At 43.6% G+C, this 20,510-nt stretch overlaps 2 protein-coding genes across 3 annotated transcripts; both read left to right on the top strand.

Moving 5' to 3' along the window:
• The first annotated feature begins 570 nt into the window (after positions 1 to 570).
• On the top strand, positions 571 to 7,180 carry slc19a2 (solute carrier family 19 member 2). Its single transcript, XM_061067008.1, has 6 exons — positions 571 to 744; positions 2,395 to 2,955; positions 3,059 to 3,305; positions 4,345 to 4,537; positions 4,968 to 5,109; positions 5,490 to 7,180. Exons 1-6 carry the CDS (start codon positions 622 to 624, stop codon positions 5,655 to 5,657), a joined length of 1,434 nt encoding a protein of 477 aa, XP_060922991.1. The 5' UTR covers positions 571 to 621; the 3' UTR covers positions 5,658 to 7,180.
• Positions 7,181 to 7,880: 700 nt separating this feature from the next.
• On the top strand, positions 7,881 to 20,477 carry arhgap1 (Rho GTPase activating protein 1). Of its 2 annotated transcripts, XM_061067009.1 has the most exons (13): positions 7,881 to 7,964; positions 11,729 to 11,972; positions 12,238 to 12,336; positions 12,418 to 12,505; positions 12,967 to 13,098; positions 13,223 to 13,309; positions 14,100 to 14,198; positions 14,381 to 14,488; positions 14,578 to 14,654; positions 14,765 to 14,842; positions 14,950 to 15,078; positions 15,302 to 15,405; positions 15,497 to 20,477. In XM_061067009.1, exons 2-13 carry the CDS (start codon positions 11,849 to 11,851, stop codon positions 15,662 to 15,664), a joined length of 1,293 nt encoding a protein of 430 aa, XP_060922992.1. In that variant the 5' UTR covers positions 7,881 to 7,964; positions 11,729 to 11,848; the 3' UTR covers positions 15,665 to 20,477. The 2 variants fall into 2 exon arrangements, with proteins under 2 accessions (XP_060922992.1, XP_060922993.1); XM_061067010.1 differs by lacking the exons at positions 12,967 to 13,098; positions 13,223 to 13,309.
• Positions 20,478 to 20,510: the final 33 nt, after the last annotated feature.

Genomic DNA, 20,510 nt, shown 5'->3' with positions numbered 1-20,510 from the left:
TTATTTCTGCATTTCTAAATTTTTCAATTAATTTCTGCATTACTCAGTTATTCCTTCATGTTTATTTTTTAATCATATGTGTATTTCTACACTGATTTATTTCTGTATTTCTGTGTCCGTATCTAAATAAGTTAGGTATGCTTCACAAAATACATGGTAAAATATAAATAAAAATAACGCTGAGGCTAAAGATAATTTGGACTGGCTACATCATTACCTCTATGTCTTCTTAAACTAAATACCTACTCTGATAAGCAGCAGTCACAAAATCTGTGCAGGGATTTAACTGGCAACCAGTGAAGGGATGCAAGGATTGGGTCTAACAAATATAATGAACAAAGCAGGGAATTAATATCAGGATTAAAAAGGAAAACAAGCAAAATATTACATCAGAAAATGTGTGAGGAGAAACAACAAGGAACATACATCATCTTCTAATGAACTAGTTCAGAGACACAGCATCTAAAATGTAAGAATGGCTTCCCCTTCTATATTCACACCAGCAGGAGGCGGTGGTGCGACTCCAGGCTTACGTCACTTGCACCACAGAAGAAGCGGGTGTTGTACTTGCATGAGCATGAGTTGCAGTGAGCGTGGAGGTCGAGTTCGTCCGTGTGAGACATGTCTGTTCTCTACCCGACTCTCCTGCTGTGTGCTTATGGCTTCTTCTCCAACCTGCGGCCGTCGGAGCCCTTCCTCACCGCCTACCTGATGGGGCCGGACCAGAACCTGACGGAGAACCAGGTCAGTAGCACCTGGGGTTAGGAACCAGAACCTGACGGAGAGCCAGGTCAGTAGATTCCGGGTTAGACCAGAACCTGAACCTGACAGAGAGCCAGGTCAGTAGCACCTCGGGCTAGACCAGAACCAGAACCTGACGGAGAGCCAGGTCAGTAGCACCTCGGGTTAGTCTGGAACCAGAACCTGACAGAGAGCCAGGTCAGTAGATTCCGGGTTAGACCAGAACCAGAACCTGACGGAGAGCCAGGTCAGTAGCACCTCGGGTTAGTCTGGAACCAGAACCTGACAGAGAGCCAGGTCAGTAGATTCCGGGTTAGTCTGGAACCAGAATATGACAGAGAGCCAGGTTAGTCTGGAACCAGAACCTGACAGAGAGCCAGGTCAGTAGCACCTCGGGTTAGGAACCAGAACCTGACAGACCTGACGGAGGGCCAGGTCAGTAGCACCTCGGGTTAGGAACCAGAACCTGACAGACCTGACGGAGGGCCAGGTCAGTAGCACCTCGGGTTAGTCTGGAACCAGAACCTGACAGAGAGCCGGGTCAGTAGATCCTCGGGTTAGTCTGGAACCAGAACCTGACGGAGAGCCAGGTTAGTCTGGAACCAGAACCTGACGGAGAGCCGGGTTAGTCTGGAACCAGAACCTGATGGAGAGCCAGGTCAGTAGCACCTGATGCAACAACGCTGCTGCCGGTGTCATCACAGACGCCTCAGTTAATAGTAGGGTTGCAGGTTCAGTGGGTGGAGTCTAGTGACATCTAGTGGGCAATCAATCAATCAAATCAATCAATCAAATTAATCCAGTTTTATCTTTATAGCCCATATTCACAAATCCCTGTTTGGCTCATTGGGCTTCACAAGGTGGGACATCCTCTGTCCTTAATGGGGAAAACAAAGGTCAAGGACTTTGACCTCTGAAAACAGAATCTATAGTCATTACGATGCAGTTTAACATACATGTGTATACTTTGTTGAAATGAGGAATTGATGACATTTTATTTAGAAAAGGTCAATAGTCAACTTCACTGTGGCACCTTGATGTTCTGCAAAAAACTCTTCAATTGCTGTCACCAAGGAAACAATGGGGAGACTGTGACCATACATCCTGTCACTGAGCAGGTTGGCAGAGGCTGCACTCTTGGTTTCTGGTTTCACCACATCTAGCGCCGCTTGAGTCAGAGCTCGAGTTGCCTCACACAGAAAAAACCCCAGGAACACAAAGCTCAGATCCATTGGAATTTCCTCGTTAATCCTTCTTATAATAAGCTCCATCTGCTTAATAGAGGAACCCGGGGTAAAATCCTTCAGTAGGAGAAGAATTTGCCCAGAATGACCGTACTAAGATAAATCACTGACCTCTATCTGTTCTGTGTGTGGCATCCAAAATCAAGGAAAAAGGGAAGGAGAAGGTTTCTTTGTTGTCCTGTTCAGTTACACTTTGCCACAGGGACACGTTATCATGTACAGACCCTAACATACAAAATGCTTTCCCACACAGCTGAGTGCAAAATCTCTATGTATGCAGATGAGGGACAAAAACTGAAGACAGGACGTAGGGATTAGCTGTTCCTAAACACACAGCAAAAACTGATAGGAGGGTTTTATGATGGCTGACCCTGAGTTCTAACGACAAATCTTTATCTGTTTTCTCCAGATTGTCAGTGAAATCTATCCCGTCTGGACGTATTCCTACCTGGCGCTGCTGTTCCCCGTGTTCCTGGCCACTGACTACCTCTGTTATAAGCCTGTCCTGGTCCTGCAGGCCATTAGCTTTGTGGTCACCTACGTCATGCTGCTGAAGACCCAGGGCCTGGTGGCCATGCAGCTCGTGGAGTTCTTCTTCGGGCTGGCCACGGCCTCGGAGGTGGCCTACTACTCTTACATCTACAGCGTGGTGGAGCCAGCCCACTACCAGAGAGTGACGGGCTACTGCCGCAGCGTGGCTTTGTTTGGCTCGGCCGCGGGCTCTCTGATCGGACAGCTCCTGCTTTCTGTGGCCAAAGCTCAGCTGCGCCACCTCGTCATTGTCACTCTGGCGTCGGCCGCCGTGGCGTTCGCTGCTCCCTGGTTTCTACCCATGCCCAAGAGGAGCTTGTTCTTCCACAAGAGCTCGGCAACAGCGGAGAAGACGCAGCAAAGCAGCAGCACCCCCCTCATGGTGAAGGCGGAGGACTTGGAGAGCAAAGTGCCTCTGAGCAGCTGTGATGACTCCAGGGTGAGAGACAAACTGCTTTGATCCGGTTATATCAGGGTCTTAATGCATCTGTTCAAACGTGACTCACTCGCTCTGTTTTACATCCACCTCTCTCTCCGTGCAGATAACCAGGTCCTCCGAGGCAGAAAGCCAGAGCAGCGGTCTCGTGGAGGTGATGCAAATGCTGTTCGCCGATTTCCTGGAGTGCTACAAGTGTCGCCCCCTGCTGGCCTGGTCGGTGTGGTGGGCTCTGGCCACGTGCGGCTACTTCCAGGTGGTCAACTACGCGCAGCCGCTGTGGGAGAACATCCGTCCATCCAAGGAATATGAAATCTACAACGGCTATGTGGAGACACTGTCCACTCTGTTGGGTGAGGCTGCTTTCCACTGCCACTTTGTGAGAATCTAAACTCGCCAGCTTTGTCTGGGGCTCAATTGAATCCTACTGATTTACTCTTAGGGTTGCAAAGGGGTGGAAACTTTCCGGAAACTTACCATGGGAAGTTTGGCTCGGGAATTTTGAAAAAAAAAAAAAATACGCAAATTAAACGCTGAGCAATAAAAACATCATTCAAAACACTATTTAAAGATGTATGGAATGCAGCACACACTGCATGTTGAGTTTAAACCCTCCACTGTGCGTTCTTACATCACATGCACAGATAATTCCCAGCATCCTTCACTCTACAGCAGGGCTATAGAGGCCTGCTGTAGTGTGCAGGACTAGTCAGGTAAGATTCGATGATATTACTGGGAAAATATATTAGCATGCTGATTGAGGATTGTTCATCTGTTCATCTAGCCTATTTCCATTCATTTATCCATCAATTGTAAAATATGTTTACAGACGATTCCAATTGTTTGGCTAACTATTTATATCTCTGGCATTGCATTAGCGTTTTTTTACAATCTTTTTTCTCATCTTATTCTACAGAACAATGCCACGTGCACTATCTCATGTGTGGAGACTTTTCAACCCATCCAATGTAGAAGGAAAGGCTGTGTACATTTGCAAATACTGTGCAAAGACCTATGTTAAGAATGACAACGATGCAGAAGCAAATAGTCAAGTGCCCAAAGTTTCCTCAGGGCTCAAATCAGCCTATGACAAAACAAAATGTTTATATTTATGTCTGTATATGACAAGGTAAATACAGTTAGTATAAATTACCCACAATATTTCCAGTTTATTCCTGTTAATTCCCTTATATTCCCTTATATTCCCGTTTATTCCCGTTAATTCCCGTTAATTCCCGTATATTCCCGTTAATTCCCATGGAAAGTTTCCAACTTTGAATATTCCCGGAATTTTGCAACCCTATTTACTCTCACAAGTATATAGAACAGATTTCAGACTTTGAAGCAGTCACATGTGTGAGTGAACAGTGTCTAACAGCTGCTCTGTTACAGGGGCTCTGGCGGCTCTGCTGGTGGGCTACCTGCCGATCAGCTGGGCTCTGTGGGGCGAGCTGGTTCTGTGCGTCCTCTCCCTGCTGATGGCAGCGTGTGTGTTTGTCATGGACACGCTGAGGCAAATCTGGCTGTGTTACGCCTCATACATCCTCTTCAGGGCCATGTACATGCTGCTAATCACAGTGGCCACGTGAGTGCAAAGAAAACACACTAACACAGTCCATGTGATTTATCTGAAGCTATTGTGTGCAAGTGAATTTTGATTTTTGAGAGACACACCGATCCACAATAACAAGTCCCATTCATCCGTTGTTAATATGATCTGGTTTGACAAGTGTGGGAAAGCTGAATCACCCCGTCGACAAAAAACAAACATGAGCTTAGACAAATATCTGGCTGCAGGATGACGAGGGATCATGATGTTCTTCCTCTGAGTTTTCTTGTTTAGTTTGAGGAAAGATTTGAATGTTAGATGTCTTACTCACCACAACAAACATTTACTTCCGAGCTTTTCTTTCAACGTCATTTTCTAAACTGCTGTATAAATCAAGAAATGTCACATCCATAGATCTAACCTGTCAACCCTCCTCATGATGTGATACTGTGCTCTGACCCTTCAGATATCAGATTGCAGCCAGTCTCAGCACGCAGCGGTACGCCCTGGTGTTCGGAGTCAACACCTTCATGGCTCTCCTGCTGCAGTCCCTGCTCACGTTCGTGGTGGTGGACTCGGCCGGCCTCGGCCTCGACGTCTTCACGCAGGTGAGGAAGCAGAAGCCCGGCCCCCAAATGTAACATGGAGCCACCTGTGGTCGTCTTCACTGTAACTTACTTCAGGTCTCTGATCTACTTCAGTGTTTATCATTGGGTACCGACTTTGAAGTAAGAGTGGTTTAACTTGAATAGTCTTAAAACTATATATATGTCACAGTTTCATTTGCTCAAGTATCGGTGATAGAAATAGTCTTCAGAGGGGAACTTCTTACTTTTATACTTTGAGAACACTTCAGAGCCTGTACTGTCATACTTTTACTTGAGTAAAGATGTTGAACCAGTACTTTATCTGTACTTCTACTTGAGTAAATAATGTGTGTGCTTTTTCTACCTCTGGGACTGATAGTTGCCTTGTTTCCTTCCCTCAGTTCCTCATCTATGGCGGCTACTTTGCAGTCATTTCCACAGTCTTCCTCATCGCTGGGCTTTTCCGACTTGCCTCCAGGAGGCGCTGCAAGCAGGACGTCACGGCCGACAGCCTAGCAGAAACAGAGAGAGGCTCTCCTCCAATCAGCGATGCGAGCTCCAGCAGATAAAACATCATGAATCTGGCGCACTAAAGCCCCAAAGCAGAGAGAACGCATTAACTCTTCAGTTGCACTGTAGTAGAAAGTAGAGACTAAAACCTAAAGTCTGTGTAACGACTGCAGGCTACTCACTGTTTCTTTACCTACACTAATTTAAACACTTCTGGCCACTAGGGGCCAGAGAAGCGTAGAACAATCTGAGAGTCACAGCCGGAGCAAATGATTGTCATGCTATTGTCATGGGGAATGTGTTGGACTCGTGTGTAGAGGAAGATAAACCTCGATCCAGTGGCTGCTGCAGTATTGGTCAAAAACCGGGCTCCTCCATGTTAGTGGAGAGGACATGAGGAGGCTGCTGCTGGTTACTCTGTTAATACTTGATAGCACTTAGACTAAACACAGAAAAAGTGTTGTGAGTTTATTCACGTACAAACGTAACATTTAATGTGATCAAGTGACACAACTTTACAGATGGACATGAGGCCATTCTGTGCTTTTCCTTATGGAACCTGATGCCTTAGACTGGATGAACTGAACTAAAGAATTGATATGAATGGTACTTTGTTAGTACTACTAAGCTGTGGTAAATCTTGCACCAGCCAAAAGATATATTTCTATTTTTCTATTTATTATTTTCTCCTTATAACTTATAGATTGAATATTGTTTTCCAAATGATTAGTTCTGGCACTGATAAGCTGTATCAGGCTTATCTATATGTACAGAACTACACAATACCTGCTGTGTTTGAAGAAGTGCCTCGAAAGGTCAAAAAATACCTGGAGCTGCTTCCTTTCTTCAAAATAAAATCAGGAATGTTTTCAGAGCCCAGGAAGTTACATTCCTTGAGTATAAAGTTGCGACCAAATCGCTGCCTCGAATCAACTGAATGAATTTTGAAGAAATGAACACTTGGCCAAATCTATACCTGCAGTGGAGAAATGTTCTGTTACAGTATGTGACTGTTGATTTGTAGAGTGTGATGGTGTGTGTGTGTGTGTGTGTGTGTGTGTGTTTTCTACTGGCCAAATGTTATCTGTTTGTTTTTGTTTTTATTCATGTCGATATAAAATCCTGCTAGAAGTGATGGATTTGCAACTAAAGTGCAGACACTGTTTGCCTGGGCACTGAAAAGACCCTAAAGTACATGATGATAATAATAATATCAACAATGATGATAATGTGAATAATAATAATAATAAATCTTATTATTAAGGCTCCACTATAATGTTGGGAATTAGTCAAGGGTTATTTGAAAATGTGTTCTATCAAGAAATACTGTATCGATGCAGTTGAAATTAAATACTACTGAATTATTGAAGTATTTGTACGATAGTTACTCTGAGTCAAAGTGGTTGGAAACACACATTTGTCATTAATGTTAAGCAGCTGAATGTTTTCATTCTGTGTTTCCTGGATAACTAGTGCTCACATATTTGTGTGCCCCCCCCCCTAAAAAGCTTATATTTGAAAATGTCAACGTTGATGCCTATGCAATACTTATCACAAATAAACCTTTCTAATGTTCTCTATAGGTGTTTGTTTCCATTGTCTTTCTTATTTGAATCATACGTGTTTTATGTTGACAGATTATTTTCTACAAAGACACACAAACCCAAGTCAAATTACATAAAAGGTCGAGAAGATTATTCCCATTTATTTTGAGATCAGAAGTTTGGTGGAATTGAAGTAAAATTCCATGTTGGGTACATGAGGTATGCCAGAGGACTTAAATAAGAATTTTGTTCCACATTGATTGCACAATATCTTACACTATGTAAGACACACTAGTTTATATTCGGTGATCAAATAAATGACATATTGTTCCCATCAACTAGCACAAGGAGTAAGGGTCACTCATTACTCATTAATCAAATCAAACCTCTGGCCTCTTGAACTTTTACTTTATATATCTTCAAGTTGATTATTAATTCATAATTTTTTTTAAATGTTAGCAGTTTCTGTCCTCCACACATAAATACATCTAATAAATACAGCTCAGGTCTGTCCCACCGTGAAAGCACAGTTCTATTTTATTTATTTATTTTACTCTACCAGGCGCTTAAGTGAAGGGTTTAGGTAAAACCACAAGAGGGCGCTACAAACCCATATACGTGCTTTTATTTTGACACGCACAGCACACGGCGTCGTACACAGACGTATGTGCGCTTATTTTGAAAAAAAGGAAAAAGCTGTGCACCGGAAAAGGTGTTGACGCAGTCGGTTGTTGTCAGTGACGCAGCCGGAAGTGCCACAGCGAGCAGAGCAGAGACGCCACAAAGCCTGAAGACTCACCGCGGAGCACCGACGCTTTCACGGTAAATACAACGCGGGTGACTGCGCCGTGAGTTCGATGCTGGCGCGGAGGCAGCTCGCTGGGGCCCGGGTCTGAGGAACCACCACTAGCAGCGGGGGCTTCTCTTGCGTTTGCCCGCTGACAGGCGTCTGTCACGGGGCTCGTCCGCCGCGATAACATCGGTGTGTTCCGCTGCGGAGAAGCTCTTTTAGCTTAGCATCACTCCCAGGGTTTCTCTCTTTAGCTGCGCGCTTCAACACAAACACACACAGACACACACAGACACACACATAGTGCCTCAATGAACCGGGCTAGCTCGCTAATGGGGTTTCAGGCTAGTGGAGTTAGCACGATAACAGTTAAACTGATATCTGGGAAAGTTACCTGTCACCCACTTGTTGCTTTTACCTGCCGACACATCAGTTCGTGTCTGTGGGCAGCGAAGGGCAGAACTATATTAAAACCAGTTTAATAAATGTCCCATTTAACCAGTAAACCTAGTTGATTCCATCTGAAGGCCCCACTTGTGTCTGGTTAATGCCTGGTTACACTGGAACCCTCCCATTTGTTCTGTCAGTAATCTCCCACTGGTTTAATGTGACTGAACCAGGCTGATGCATACATGCACAGTAGCTACACTTCCCACTGATCGATGTAGAAACACAAACTGGGACCAGTAACATCTCCCACCTCGAAGGCAGCAGTGACCTTTAAGGTCAGGAGAAGCAGGCTTGTGATTGGGCGCAGATCATGATAAAAAAAAAGGCTGTCGATACCAATCAGGAAATCCAAATAAAACGTCATACCTCGGTCTCAAATGAATTATATTGATTGTTCTCAGCCAGGAAACAGTTTTCTACAAATTGAAAGGCAAAAGGGATAGAGAGGGTCGTCCACTAACCAGAAGGTTGGTGGTTTGATTCCCGGCTCCTCCAGTCTGCATGCCTGATTGTCCTGGGCAAGATCCGGTGTATGAATGGTGTATAGAGTGTAGAAGTGCTGTGTGCATGAATGCAACTTGTTAAGTGCTTTGATAAGCCCGGACTATATAAATACAGTCTATTGACAGAAAGCATGTACGTGTGTGTGTGTGTGACAGCTGCTGCAGTAGAATGTAACACTGAACATTGTGTTGTAGTATTTGTGATGAGTGTCATGAAGACGGGCAGGATGGAGAGTGCACTGTTCCAGATGTGGAAATGATACAGTAACAACTTCCCTGTTTTTTGTTTGCTTACTTTGATCTTTGTGCAGGAAGTGAGTGATTGTGGGGAGGGGGGTGTGTCGCCAGTATAGTTTTACTGGGAACCAGTGTTCAACCCCCCTGGAGGACACTAAGCTGCTTTCCACTGCTGCTCTGCAGAGCTGTGACAGAGAGGAGAAATGAAGAGGGGGCAGGGTGCTGCTGCTTCTCTAACCTTCTATAAACTGCTCATACAAATACACACAATGGCTGTGTGTGTATATTGCCTCATGATCCTTCAACGCTGACACCTATAGACAGGTGTTGTGGCTGGGCGTGGGGGGGGAAGCACCGGATGCTGCTCAGCTCCACAGCTGAAAATCCTCCAGGAAGCAAACTCACCGTTTCACTGTTTGTCCAGGTTATCGTCTGATTCTCTGTCTGCTGGGATGTGAGTTTTAAATCATAGATAAATATGAGAATGGTTGGATTGTAGCTAACCATCTAACAACTTGAACTTATTTAGATTTTATTGTCTGCAGTCAGTATGCTGACCGACTGGCTCAACAGCTAACTGGATGACTGTCTTGTTGACTGGATGTGACATCAGTCATAACGCATGACTTTGTTGGGTGGTTTCAAATCTGCCTGACTTAAAGCAAACGGTATGAGGCTTGCAAAAAAATATCTATTTTATTTAGCACTCTGGCTGCACCTTTTCCAGCGGAATGTTAAAACCCACATTGCACTTTAAGGTGTTGGTGCGTAGATATCCATTTTTACATCTTAGGAACATTGTGCAGGAGCTTTTTTTGCGTGTAAAAGAGGTATAAGTCTCATTTGATAGTGACATCAATTAAGGCTTCAGCTAACAATTATACCAAGTGATTGATATGTCCATGAACTGATGAATTGTTTGAAAAAGAGGTGACGATGCACAAATGTGTGTGTTTGAATGTTCAGTCACATAGAAACATGATGAGGCCTCAGCACGCTCCGTTCACTGATGCAAATCACGAGATGTGGATGAAATGTCTGAAAAAAATAGTAGGTGACCTTTTCAAATCCGATTGTCTTGCCACTATTTCTGCTGAATTGACTTCATGGAATCAGCCTGGTGTCGTCCACACTTGCACCGCCGTGACTGTGGAATCTGAGATGTGTTTCAGATGTGGTGTTAGTTATTTCTCTGTTCAGATATGAATAGTAAGCTTTGAAATAATGCACGACTACAGATGAGCTCAGAGTCCGGTGGCATGTCCTCGGCCCTCTGACCTCAGCTGGTCGACCTGCTTTCGGGGGCACGGTTCAGGAACACACTCAGCAAGAAAACAGGAACTCATCGTCCAAAAAGCCTAAGCACTGTCGTGTGTGTGTGTGTTTGTGTGTGTGTTGTTGGTCAGCTGCAATAGGCTGATTGTGCCCGTTGGTTAGTAGCAATATTTATTTAAAGCAACATGCTGTCATCCAGCATAACATCACAGAGCAGAGAGAACAGAACAGAGGCCATGTGTGTGTGTCTGTGTGTTTGTGTGTGTGTGTGTGAGATAGAGAGAGAGAATACAGGGTGAATAAGTGGGGGCTGGGCCGAAGGAGCTAGTGTGAGTAAGCGGGGAGCGTTAATATGTGAGAAGAGGCAGAGAGATGCAGTCATTAACTGGAAGCAGATCCATGATGCTGCTCAGCCAGCGGAGCTGCTGGAGGCAGTGCTGGAACATAAACCATTGTGATCCCAGCTTTACCCAGTATCCAGCAGAGTGTATGCAGTGAATACACATATGCATTAAGTAGCTCCTTGGAGGACATTATATTGATATACAGGAAGTGGCATGTCGGAATTTTTAATGGTTTCATTTGACTGAGTCCAAATAGTCTCCCATCGATGATGTCCCTCTTTGTTTCCGTGTTCAAAACGTCTTTATCTTGTTGCTGCCGTAATGCCGTTGGTGCTGCACGGCTTCTAAAGTGTCCGATTTGCTCTTAACATATATAAATACCTGTTATTATTAACAGTGGTCTTAATTAAGTTTCAATGGTATGTGTTGATTGTCTATTTATGCTTGGGATGACTTCATCTCAGCACATTTAATTGTAACCACACGAGAGAGAGATTGGCCAACCCTGATTGTTTCAATAAGCAAAATTATATCCTCAGCAGTTTATCCAATCATCCATTCCAGATGTTTTCAATATATAGATATTTCCCATGAAATCAACGTGACAGATTTTTTAAAATTAGAAATGAAAGCTATGACGTAGTTGTGTTTCCACACACTGCGACTTTACACTGAGAATATGTATTGCCTGAGTAGTACCAAAGTGCGCTGTGTGGGTTTCCAGTTTCTCAGCTCTCTCTGGTCTTCATTCCTTACATAACTATATCTGTTGTTTAGCTTGTGAATGACGGAGGAGGACACTGTGATGGTGTCAAGCAGAGAGGTTCCTGAAGTATGCTCTGTTATCTCCATATTTAAATATTATATCCTCTCTTTCTCTCTCTCTGAAATTGCATATTTGAATTGATAATACCATCCTGTAAATAAATGATCCGTCACAGTAGCTTGTGAACTGTCAGCTGACCCGAGGTTTTCTGTCTCTTGCAGGACTCTGGCTGCAGCTGTGTGGAAGTTGCCGCTTTGTGCGTCTTTGTGCGTCTGAGGCGTCCCTGTCGAGCGTGTGTGTGTGCGACTGGGTGCGTGTAGCACCGTTCTGCAGCGTGCGCCATGTCTTCCGAGCTGCTGGTGGATTTCGGAGATGACCCTGCGACGGCACAGCTCGGGCAGCTGAAGCTGGCCACGATAGAGGACCAGCAGTGGCCCACCGATGAGTCGACTCTCAGCAAGTCAGGTGAGAGCGATTTGTGAGCACGCATCACGAGTCTGTGGATCTCGTGTGGAGTCGATGGTTCCTGAATAGTTTTATTCATAAAATCACATTCCTTTTATGTGCAGATCAGCACGGTAGACACTTAAGATTTACACACGTGTGTCTGAGTTATCCGTGGAAAGGAATATTCCACTTGCAAATAAGATATATTTCCACAGAGAATTAAATTAAATCGACTGTGTGATGTTCATATGTGTGTATTGTTGTGTGTGTGTGTGTGTTTCAGAGACGGACCTCTCCCAGCGCTTTGACAGTGGCTCCCCCCACCTGCCCTGGGACCATCCCTTCTATGACATCGCCCGGCATCAGATCATCGAAGTGGCAGGTCAGTCCTCACAAAGCTCGTCTGATGGTGTTTCTGTCTATTGTTACATACAAGTGATGTTGACTCTCTGTGTGTCTGTAGGTGATGATAACTTTGGCCGGAAGGTGATCGTGTTTAACGCCTGCAGGATGCCCCCACACCATCAGCTGGACCATCACAAGCTGCTGATGTAAGCATTATTGTGACCTCAACTGCTGTAGATGTTCACTTTGCTTGAGTTGGTGCTGTAGTTTACAGAAAAGTATGTTTTGATTCAATAATCATGGTAGCTGAGAATATAAATGACAACAACAACAAACAACTTAATTCATCAATTACTTAGTTTCAAAGGGATTAACCTGCTACAAGCAACAAATAACACTACAGGTTATTGAAAGTCACTGGTTTGACTCAGATCAGTGAAACTGTGGTTACACAGACGGCTGGCTCACCATGACACATTCACGTGACTCAGGGAGGAGAAATGTGACATTCTCTGTAGTCTTCAAAGTAAACACTTTTTTTCTCAAGTATCTAAATTCCATAAAAGGAAGCAAAAGTGCTGCTTCAGCTTTTTTTTGTCTCTCCCTGCACTGGTGTTTTCTATCCACATTTTGGTGAATCACAATACATTTGTTGTATTTCTTGCAGGTATCTCAAAGGAACACTGGACCAGTACGTGGAAAGTGACTACACTCTGATCTATTTCCATCATGGGCTGACCAGTGAAAACAAACCGTCTCTCGGCTGGCTACGAGATGCGTACAGGGAGTTTGACAGAAAGTAAGCTCAATGGCAGCAACACATCATAATCATAACAACACAACCAGCGTACACATCTCCCCTGATCTCCTCTGATCTCCTGTACAGAACCTTTGATCTGAGTATCTGCTGTCTGTGATTTCAGGTACAAGAAGAACATCAAGGCTCTGTACATTGTCCATCCCACCATGTTCATCAAGACTCTGCTGATCCTCTTCAAACCTCTCATCAGGTTCTACTATTTTTTACAAATAACATGTTTTTGAAGCTGATGTTAACACCTCATTTAGCTATGACTGATGCTATGTGGCATTTTAACCTTATGAGCAGTTATTAGTTTCCCTCTCACCATTTAAGCTTAATTCACCTCTTGTCTTTTATCACACATTCCAGCCGGGTTAAAATAAGTCGTGATGAGACTGGCCTGGGTTTCTGTGATCAGACTACTACCAACAGGATTAAAATGAGACATCTGAATAAATCATTAACTAGCAAACCTAATGGCAGCGCTATTTCTCTAGCTTTGTGGTTGTAGACTTCCTTTTTTCCTCCTGTACCAAGGTCTGTGAGCAGATTATTCTTATGAAACTTGTGAGAGTTGTTTAGAACATTTCGACACACAAGCTGTTGTATAACAATCGGTGTCTGGTCAAGTGGTGGCGACATTTAACAAGCATTCGCAGACCTGCTCACAGAATTCTTTCTGTGTGGGTGATTGTGAAGAAAAGATTCCACAGATACTAAGTCTTGTTTTGAGCCCAGTGTGAATAAGATGTTTATAAAAAGAATCTCACATCAGATCTCACCCTGATGACACTTTGCCACCCTTGGCTTCTGCTGCTGTTGTGTGGATGTGAGGCTACTTCATGAACAGAAGGGGGAAAAGTCCCTAAAATGGCTCTAGTACCATCTAGTGGCAGCTGTAGAAAACTACAGAAGCAATCCATTCTTTGGATATGTGGATTATTTCCCTATCACTATCATGTTTTCAACAACCGGTCTCTGTCTCTCCCCCTGTGCAGTTTTAAGTTTGGCAGGAAGATCAACTACGTGAGCTATCTGAGCGAGCTGGAGGATGTGGTGAAGTGTGACCAGCTGCTCATTCCCGCACGAGTCAAAGAGTGAGTGCTGAAGCAGGGAATTATACACAGTGGATATTTTGCATTTGCATTCTGTACATTTAAACACGATTGGTCATATATCTTCTATGTCTTGTTATTATACATTTCCATCCAGAAATAGAACTTGGTTTACTCACTTCAACTCCAAAGCACCTAATAATCTAACATGTCTTTGTGTTCAGGTACGACAACAAACTGAGAGCGTCTCTGAAACCGAGCGCCCAGCCTCCCATGTCCCCTGCTCGCAGCCCCCCGCTCCCCGACCAGGTGTTTGGGGTGCCACTTGCATTGTGAGTCCCGGTATGTGTTTTGTCTGACTGTCAGATTCTGCTCTGTCAGATTTCACTCACCACTGCCTGTTTGTGTGTGTGTGTGTCAGGCTCAGAGAGAATAGTCCAGACGGTGATCAAATTCCTGTGGTGATGAGAGACACAATCAGTTTTCTTTCAGAGCAGGGTAAGTTTTGTGTTGTTGTGCTAGTCACACAAACATAGTCGACAATACTAAATTGATCGCTCGGTAAGAACCACCTTTTCTTACCCTGTGTGTGTTTGTTTGTTTTTCAGGTTTGGAGATCGAGGGGATCTTCAGACGGTCGGCCAACGTCACTCTGGTGAAGGAGGTCCAGCTCAAATACAACTCAGGTAGGACTAACAGGCATGCTTATCTTGATTTAAAGTGATGTTAGACTAGGGCAATTTCTTTCGGATGGTGTTTCTTTTCTTATTGCACGTGTTTGCGTGTCTTGTAGGTGCGCCGGTGAATTTCAGAGAGATCGAAGACGTCCACTTGGCGGCTGTGATTCTGAAAACGTTCCTGAGGGAGCTGCCCGAGCCCCTGCTCACCTACCAGCTCTACAATGACATTGTCAACTTTGCCAGTACGTTCAAACAGGTTTTAATGCAAATTGAAGGTGTGAACAGGTAGTTTTCAATTAACAGATACAGGAAGTTGTACATAGTATAAAAAGGAAATGAACACTGACAAACGCAGAGGGAAGAGACTCACAAAAACCTCATTCCTCCCTGTGACCTGGGTTCTGACTGTTCCACATCTGAAATGAGCTGCGACTCAGACTGGTGTTTGTGCTTGTTGTTGTGCAGCTGTCCCCAGTGACAACCAGGTGTCGGCTCTGAAGACGCTGGTCGAGTCTCTGCCGGAGGAAAACCGCACGTCGCTGCGATACCTCATCACGTTCCTGGCCCAGGTACAGCTCCTGCTCTCCAGAGCCTCTCAGGCCCGTGTGTCAGACTGTTACCAACAACAACCTGTGTGTGTGTGTGTGTGTGTGTGTTCAGGTGTCAGCCAACAGCGAGGTGAATAAGATGACCAACAGCAACCTGGCTGTGGTGTTCGGTCCCAACCTGCTCTGGGGGCGGGACAACGCCATGTCACTGAGCGCCATCGGGCCGATCAACAACTTCACCAAAACCCTGCTGGACCAACAGCATCTGATCTTCACCTAAACCAGCACACCACTGGGACCCGCCTTCTCATACAGCATTTAGTCGGACCAATCAGCAGCTTCATCAGGGTACTTCCCCATCAGCAGCACTTAGATATGAAACCACTTCATCTGCTTTTCAATTAAAATACCATCAAATACTTTCATAATATCCTACAATATCCTTCATTTAGTCTCTGACCGTTCTTTCCAGTCTGATTGGCCCATTTGCAGTCATGTTCCATGAGCCTCCCTGCATGACTAGCTGGAAATGGAACATGCATTAGACCAGCCAATCAGATGGGGCCTCTTTGACTGACAGAGACTCTGCAGTGATTTGACTGTTGCACCTACTCAAAGTCTTACAGGTCATGGCAGCAGAGGCCATGACGTCCTGGATACGAATCCATTCCACCAATCTCCAAACCACTGCATCCATGTTGTACATTTCCCAGAATGCAGCTTGTTGAAATCTCCTATCAGCCCCTGTGTAGTAAACCCGCACTTTGAAACCACAGTATTTCCCCCGTTCACAACACAGACTTTAAGTTATATATCTGATTATTAAGCACTGAGATAACCCTGAAGAATAATTTCTCTGATTACGAGTGAAATGAACTTGTTAAACTTCATAGTCGTCGAGTGCTAAACGTCGTGTGAACTGCAAATTAAATCCCTGGTGACACAACACATTCCCTCAGCAGAAGTCACAAACTGCTGTGATGTAATAACAGTCTCTTTCAGTCAGAACCTGTCTAAGTCATGTTCTTAAACTAATGACACACAAACTATCCTAATCTTTGGTGTCTTTGTCAAACGCACGCGATAAAGTGTGATGGAGCATTACATAAATCAATGTTGAAGAATAAAATACTGAGATTATGAGAGTAAAGTCATAATTTTACGATATATTCTGACTTTATCTTCTAAACAAACGACTCGATTCTTGTAATATTACAAGTTTCTTCTCAATTACGACTTTATCCTTGAAATCTCTTCTTCTTTTTTCTTCTCCTCCTCCACACGTCCCTGAGACTCTGGCGTCTCAAACATTCACAGACACGTTCACACACGTTTTCCAACCTCATGTGAATGTTTGAACTGTGTTTTCATTACGGACCAAACAACACAATAGTTTGTGTGTTATATGTTCAATTAGATTGTAATGTGTTCAGACATTTCCCTGTCGCGATATTACTACTTATTCCTGAATATTAATTATATTCACTTCCTCATCCTCCCCAAACAACCCTCCAGAACCCCCACTACTAAATACTAATGCATGTGTTTGTACCTGTTTTCATGTGTTTCTCAGGCCCGACCTGAACTCAGTGTGGCTCGTCCTCTTTTATCTCTGTAGGGAGATTACTAGCGACTGGACTTAGATCCTCAGTCTCTGTATATATGTGCTGTGCTGTGTTGTGCTGTCGATCTTCCTGCCTGCTCCTTTCTAACAAAACAAAGAAAAAATGGCCTCCAGCTTCACAGAAAGACACAGAGAGCCGGGTGGTAATATATATATATAAAAGTATAATAGTTACAGATGATGAGAGAATGCAGGTTTTGAACCTTTTATGACCCCAGAGTGAAGAGAGGAGCGAGTCTCAGGTTTAACTTCTAACTCGGTGAACTTGGTACCAAACGTTGTGTGTGGACAATCTATGAAACGCTGTAATGAAGTGGAGCCGAGTGTTAAAGCTCAAACCCAGATCGCAGGACTTACTGCTGTTCTGGATTCTATCCTGCTTCTTCAGAGCTCTTTCCTTACTATATTCGATTCAGTATTAATAAGAAGATCTTTGACTTTCCCGCTGCCCTTTTCCTAGCTAGCTCCTAGGAGCTGTTTAGTGTTTTAATGGTACTGGATAAACAGTTGACACATCTCCACAGAATGAGATTCAACATTCAGTAGCACAAACACAGGAAGAACAGGAACATAGTTTACCTCAAGATGAACACAATTAATCACAAAATGGAGCTACACAAAGTTTTGACATCTTTGATAATTGAGAATATTTCGTCCTTTTAAACTCTTATCAAGGGCAGCTCCCCGATTCTGTACCATCCTGTCATGTAGCATTCGGTGCAGATGTATCTATGGATTTCTGGGTATTGAGGTCTTAAGCATTTTAAAATATGACACGTTAGTAGTCTCCAGGAGCTGCTGCGTGTCTGATTCGGGCTCGTGCACCTGATACACTGACAGTGGTCGTGTGTGAGTTATTGGCGTTTGTTGTCTTTTATTCCGGCCGCCATCTTAAGTCGTGCTGCATCGCCGCTGTGCATTCTGGATCTTTTAAGTCTCTTCATTTCGCAGAGGAAAAATATTTCCCATGAGGGAAGTCGCTGGTGGGATTTTTGATCTGTATTTGCCTTATGTTGTGGTTGATGGTGCACAGCTGATGGTATGTGGGTGTGTGCTCTCTCTTCATGGTGCAGGCTCCTCTGGGAAGTAAAACAATATCAATCATCACCAGAAGATAACTTTCATCAATAGCAGTGTAACAAATCAATGGAGTTTTTATGCCTTGTGCCGAGCAGCTCCTTGAGAAGAGTTAAAGATCTGTCTTTTATCCAAGTAATGCAGTAATGTGGCATTTATTTGAACACTAGTATTGCTCGACTTGCCAGTCGTCATTTAAAGGGGAATTCTAGTAATTTTGAACCTGGGCCCCTATGTTTGTTAATGCATGTAGTGTGTGTAAATGAAAGGTACTTACAAAAAGTCTTCTTCAGTTTATTCTGGTTTAAACAAGTTGGGAAGATTATTGAAGTCAGAGGCTTCATTGACATTGTCCACATCCGAAAAGGATTCAGCTTCTCTCAGTAAAATCCAAACTCCTCTCAACCTAAGTGAGACTTCTCCTCAATGTTGCCGGACTCGTTGCAAAGACCCCTAAATAATAATAAGTCATTTGAATCGACCATATCTAAGAGAGACACGCCTGTTTGAACTCTGAGGTGCATCATCAAGCTTTATACTTTCTCGTCATTCCGTTTCCAAAGCCTTAATTTCAAGACCATTTCCCGCCGCCTGTCTCCAAAGTCAGCTCATCCAAAGCTTTGCATTCTGTGTCAAATTCAAACAATTATTCAGGTTTGAGGAGCTCGGTGTACTTTGTTGTTGACGAGTGCGTGTGTTATATATATAAACAACTTTAGCTGCAAGTCCCAGGAACAGAACCGTCACCTATTTGCCCTTTTTGGACCCTGATCACTTTATTCCTGTGGTGTTGTGTCGACACTCAAAGCAGCCGAACACTATCGTTGTCCTTTATGTCGTCGCTGGTGAAACCCCCGAGCAGCGATTAAATACTAGTGTTGTAACGTTGTGGTTGTTATGATGCGACGTGACTGAAAACATCATCAGGTCTGAGATGCAGTTTGACTGAAGCTGAAACAAAGATGAAAAAAAAAAAAATCTCCACTGTTGTATCTCCCGGTCATGTCAATGTCGTGATGGTCAACGACAGCCTATTGGTGTATATATGGGTGTGTGTGTGTGTGTGTGTGCAAGTATGTATTTGTGTGTAATTCATATGGACCCAGCATATTTGAAAATATGTTGGGGTTTCAATGTATAGCTAAAAAAAACTTAAAAAAAAAAATAGGGCTCTGTCATATAAGATGTGTGTGTGTGTGTGTGTGTGTGAGTGCGTGCATGAGAAAGACAAACAATGTTCTTTTTTGTGTGTGATTTGTATGATTTGAAAAGACAAGCAAACAAAATAAGATGAACCCAAGACAACAGGTTAAAATTTGACAACTTGGGAGGTATAGTTTTAGTATTTGACTGTCTGTGTGTGTGTGTGTCTGTGTGTGTGTGTGCATGCTCGTGCCTTATCTGTTAACCCCCAAGTGATAGTGTGTGATTAGCCATCAAAGTGCCAGTGTGCCCGTTCTGCCATAGATTAACACAACACGAGGTGCGTTCAACACAGCTCTGGTGTTGGACCGTGTTCACGACCGGAGTCGCAGCACAGCAGACAAGTGGAGCTTCCGTCCAAACTCGTCCGCTTGTTGAACTCAGGTCAGCTGTAATGGAAACTCACAGGCTTAAAGAAATCCGTAAAATCGGAACAGGATTTGAGGTTCAGTGTGTGGAGTTTATTGATATCTAGTGGTGAAGTTTCATGTTGCAGCTGAATAAGCCTTGTATCATCAGTTTGTCCAGTCTGGGCTACTGTAACAAAAATAACTTTAAAGAAAAGTATTTAATTATAAAGGACCCATTCTAGGGTAAACAATTTATACAATTAATATATATTCAGTTCCTGCCAATTGATCCTTTATTTCACCTGAATCTTACACACTGGACCTTTTAAAGCTGCTTCCAATCAATTCTGACACAACAAAAGTAAGGGGGACATTAGAATAGTTTGATTTACATAAAGTCAGAACTGAGTTCTCATTTCTGGACTCTCAGATTCATCTCAAAAGCGTTGAATCCTCTTCTAGCACATTATCGTTTACTTTTAATCTCATTAGTTCACACGTTTAGTTTTCAGATACTACCACATACATATTCAGTGTCATTTCTCTATTACTGTTTTTCTTAACTCTGCTGATCCATTACAGCTCCAGTCTAATCTATGGATCTTTGTACTGTAATTGTCGTCATGGTGACAGTGAACAATATTTCTCCCGGGAGAAATGATTTTGGTTTCCAGGCTGTTCTTATCGATACGTTGTGACTTTATTTTCTTAACTCTGAAATCTTTTTTTCATCCTTTACTTTTTGATATGTCGTGGATCTTTAGTCCTATATATGTATGATATAATGATAGTATACTGTAATATCAATGTGTGCAAACAATAAAGAGATGGTGAATGAACGCTCTGCAGTCCTGCTCTTATCTGATCACTCA

The sequence above is a fragment of the Limanda limanda genome, chromosome 23, assembly GCF_963576545.1.
Source record: "Limanda limanda chromosome 23, fLimLim1.1, whole genome shotgun sequence".
Lineage (NCBI taxonomy): Eukaryota > Metazoa > Chordata > Actinopteri > Pleuronectiformes > Pleuronectidae > Limanda > Limanda limanda.
This window is presented reverse-complemented; position numbering and strand designations above follow the sequence as displayed.

What these genes read in the sequence shown, in the direction of transcription:
- slc19a2 (XM_061067008.1), top strand. Translation starts at nt 622, where the DNA reads ATGTCTGTTCTCTACCCGACTCTCCTGCTGTGTGCTTATGGCTTCTTC. An exon ending in GCAGCTGTGATGACTCCAGG is followed by an intron (nt 2,956 to 3,058) that starts GTGAGAGACAAA and finishes CTCTCCGTGCAG; the next exon opens with ATAACCAGGTCCTCCGAGGC. An exon ending in CTGCTAATCACAGTGGCCAC is followed by an intron (nt 4,538 to 4,967) that starts GTGAGTGCAAAG and finishes CTGACCCTTCAG; the next exon opens with ATATCAGATTGCAGCCAGTC.
- arhgap1 (XM_061067009.1), top strand. Translation starts at nt 11,849, where the DNA reads ATGTCTTCCGAGCTGCTGGTGGATTTCGGAGATGACCCTGCGACGGCA. An exon ending in TCAGATCATCGAAGTGGCAG is followed by an intron (nt 12,337 to 12,417) that starts GTCAGTCCTCAC and finishes GTGTGTCTGTAG; the next exon opens with GTGATGATAACTTTGGCCGG. An exon ending in CAGTTTTCTTTCAGAGCAGG is followed by an intron (nt 14,655 to 14,764) that starts GTAAGTTTTGTG and finishes TTTGTTTTTCAG; the next exon opens with GTTTGGAGATCGAGGGGATC.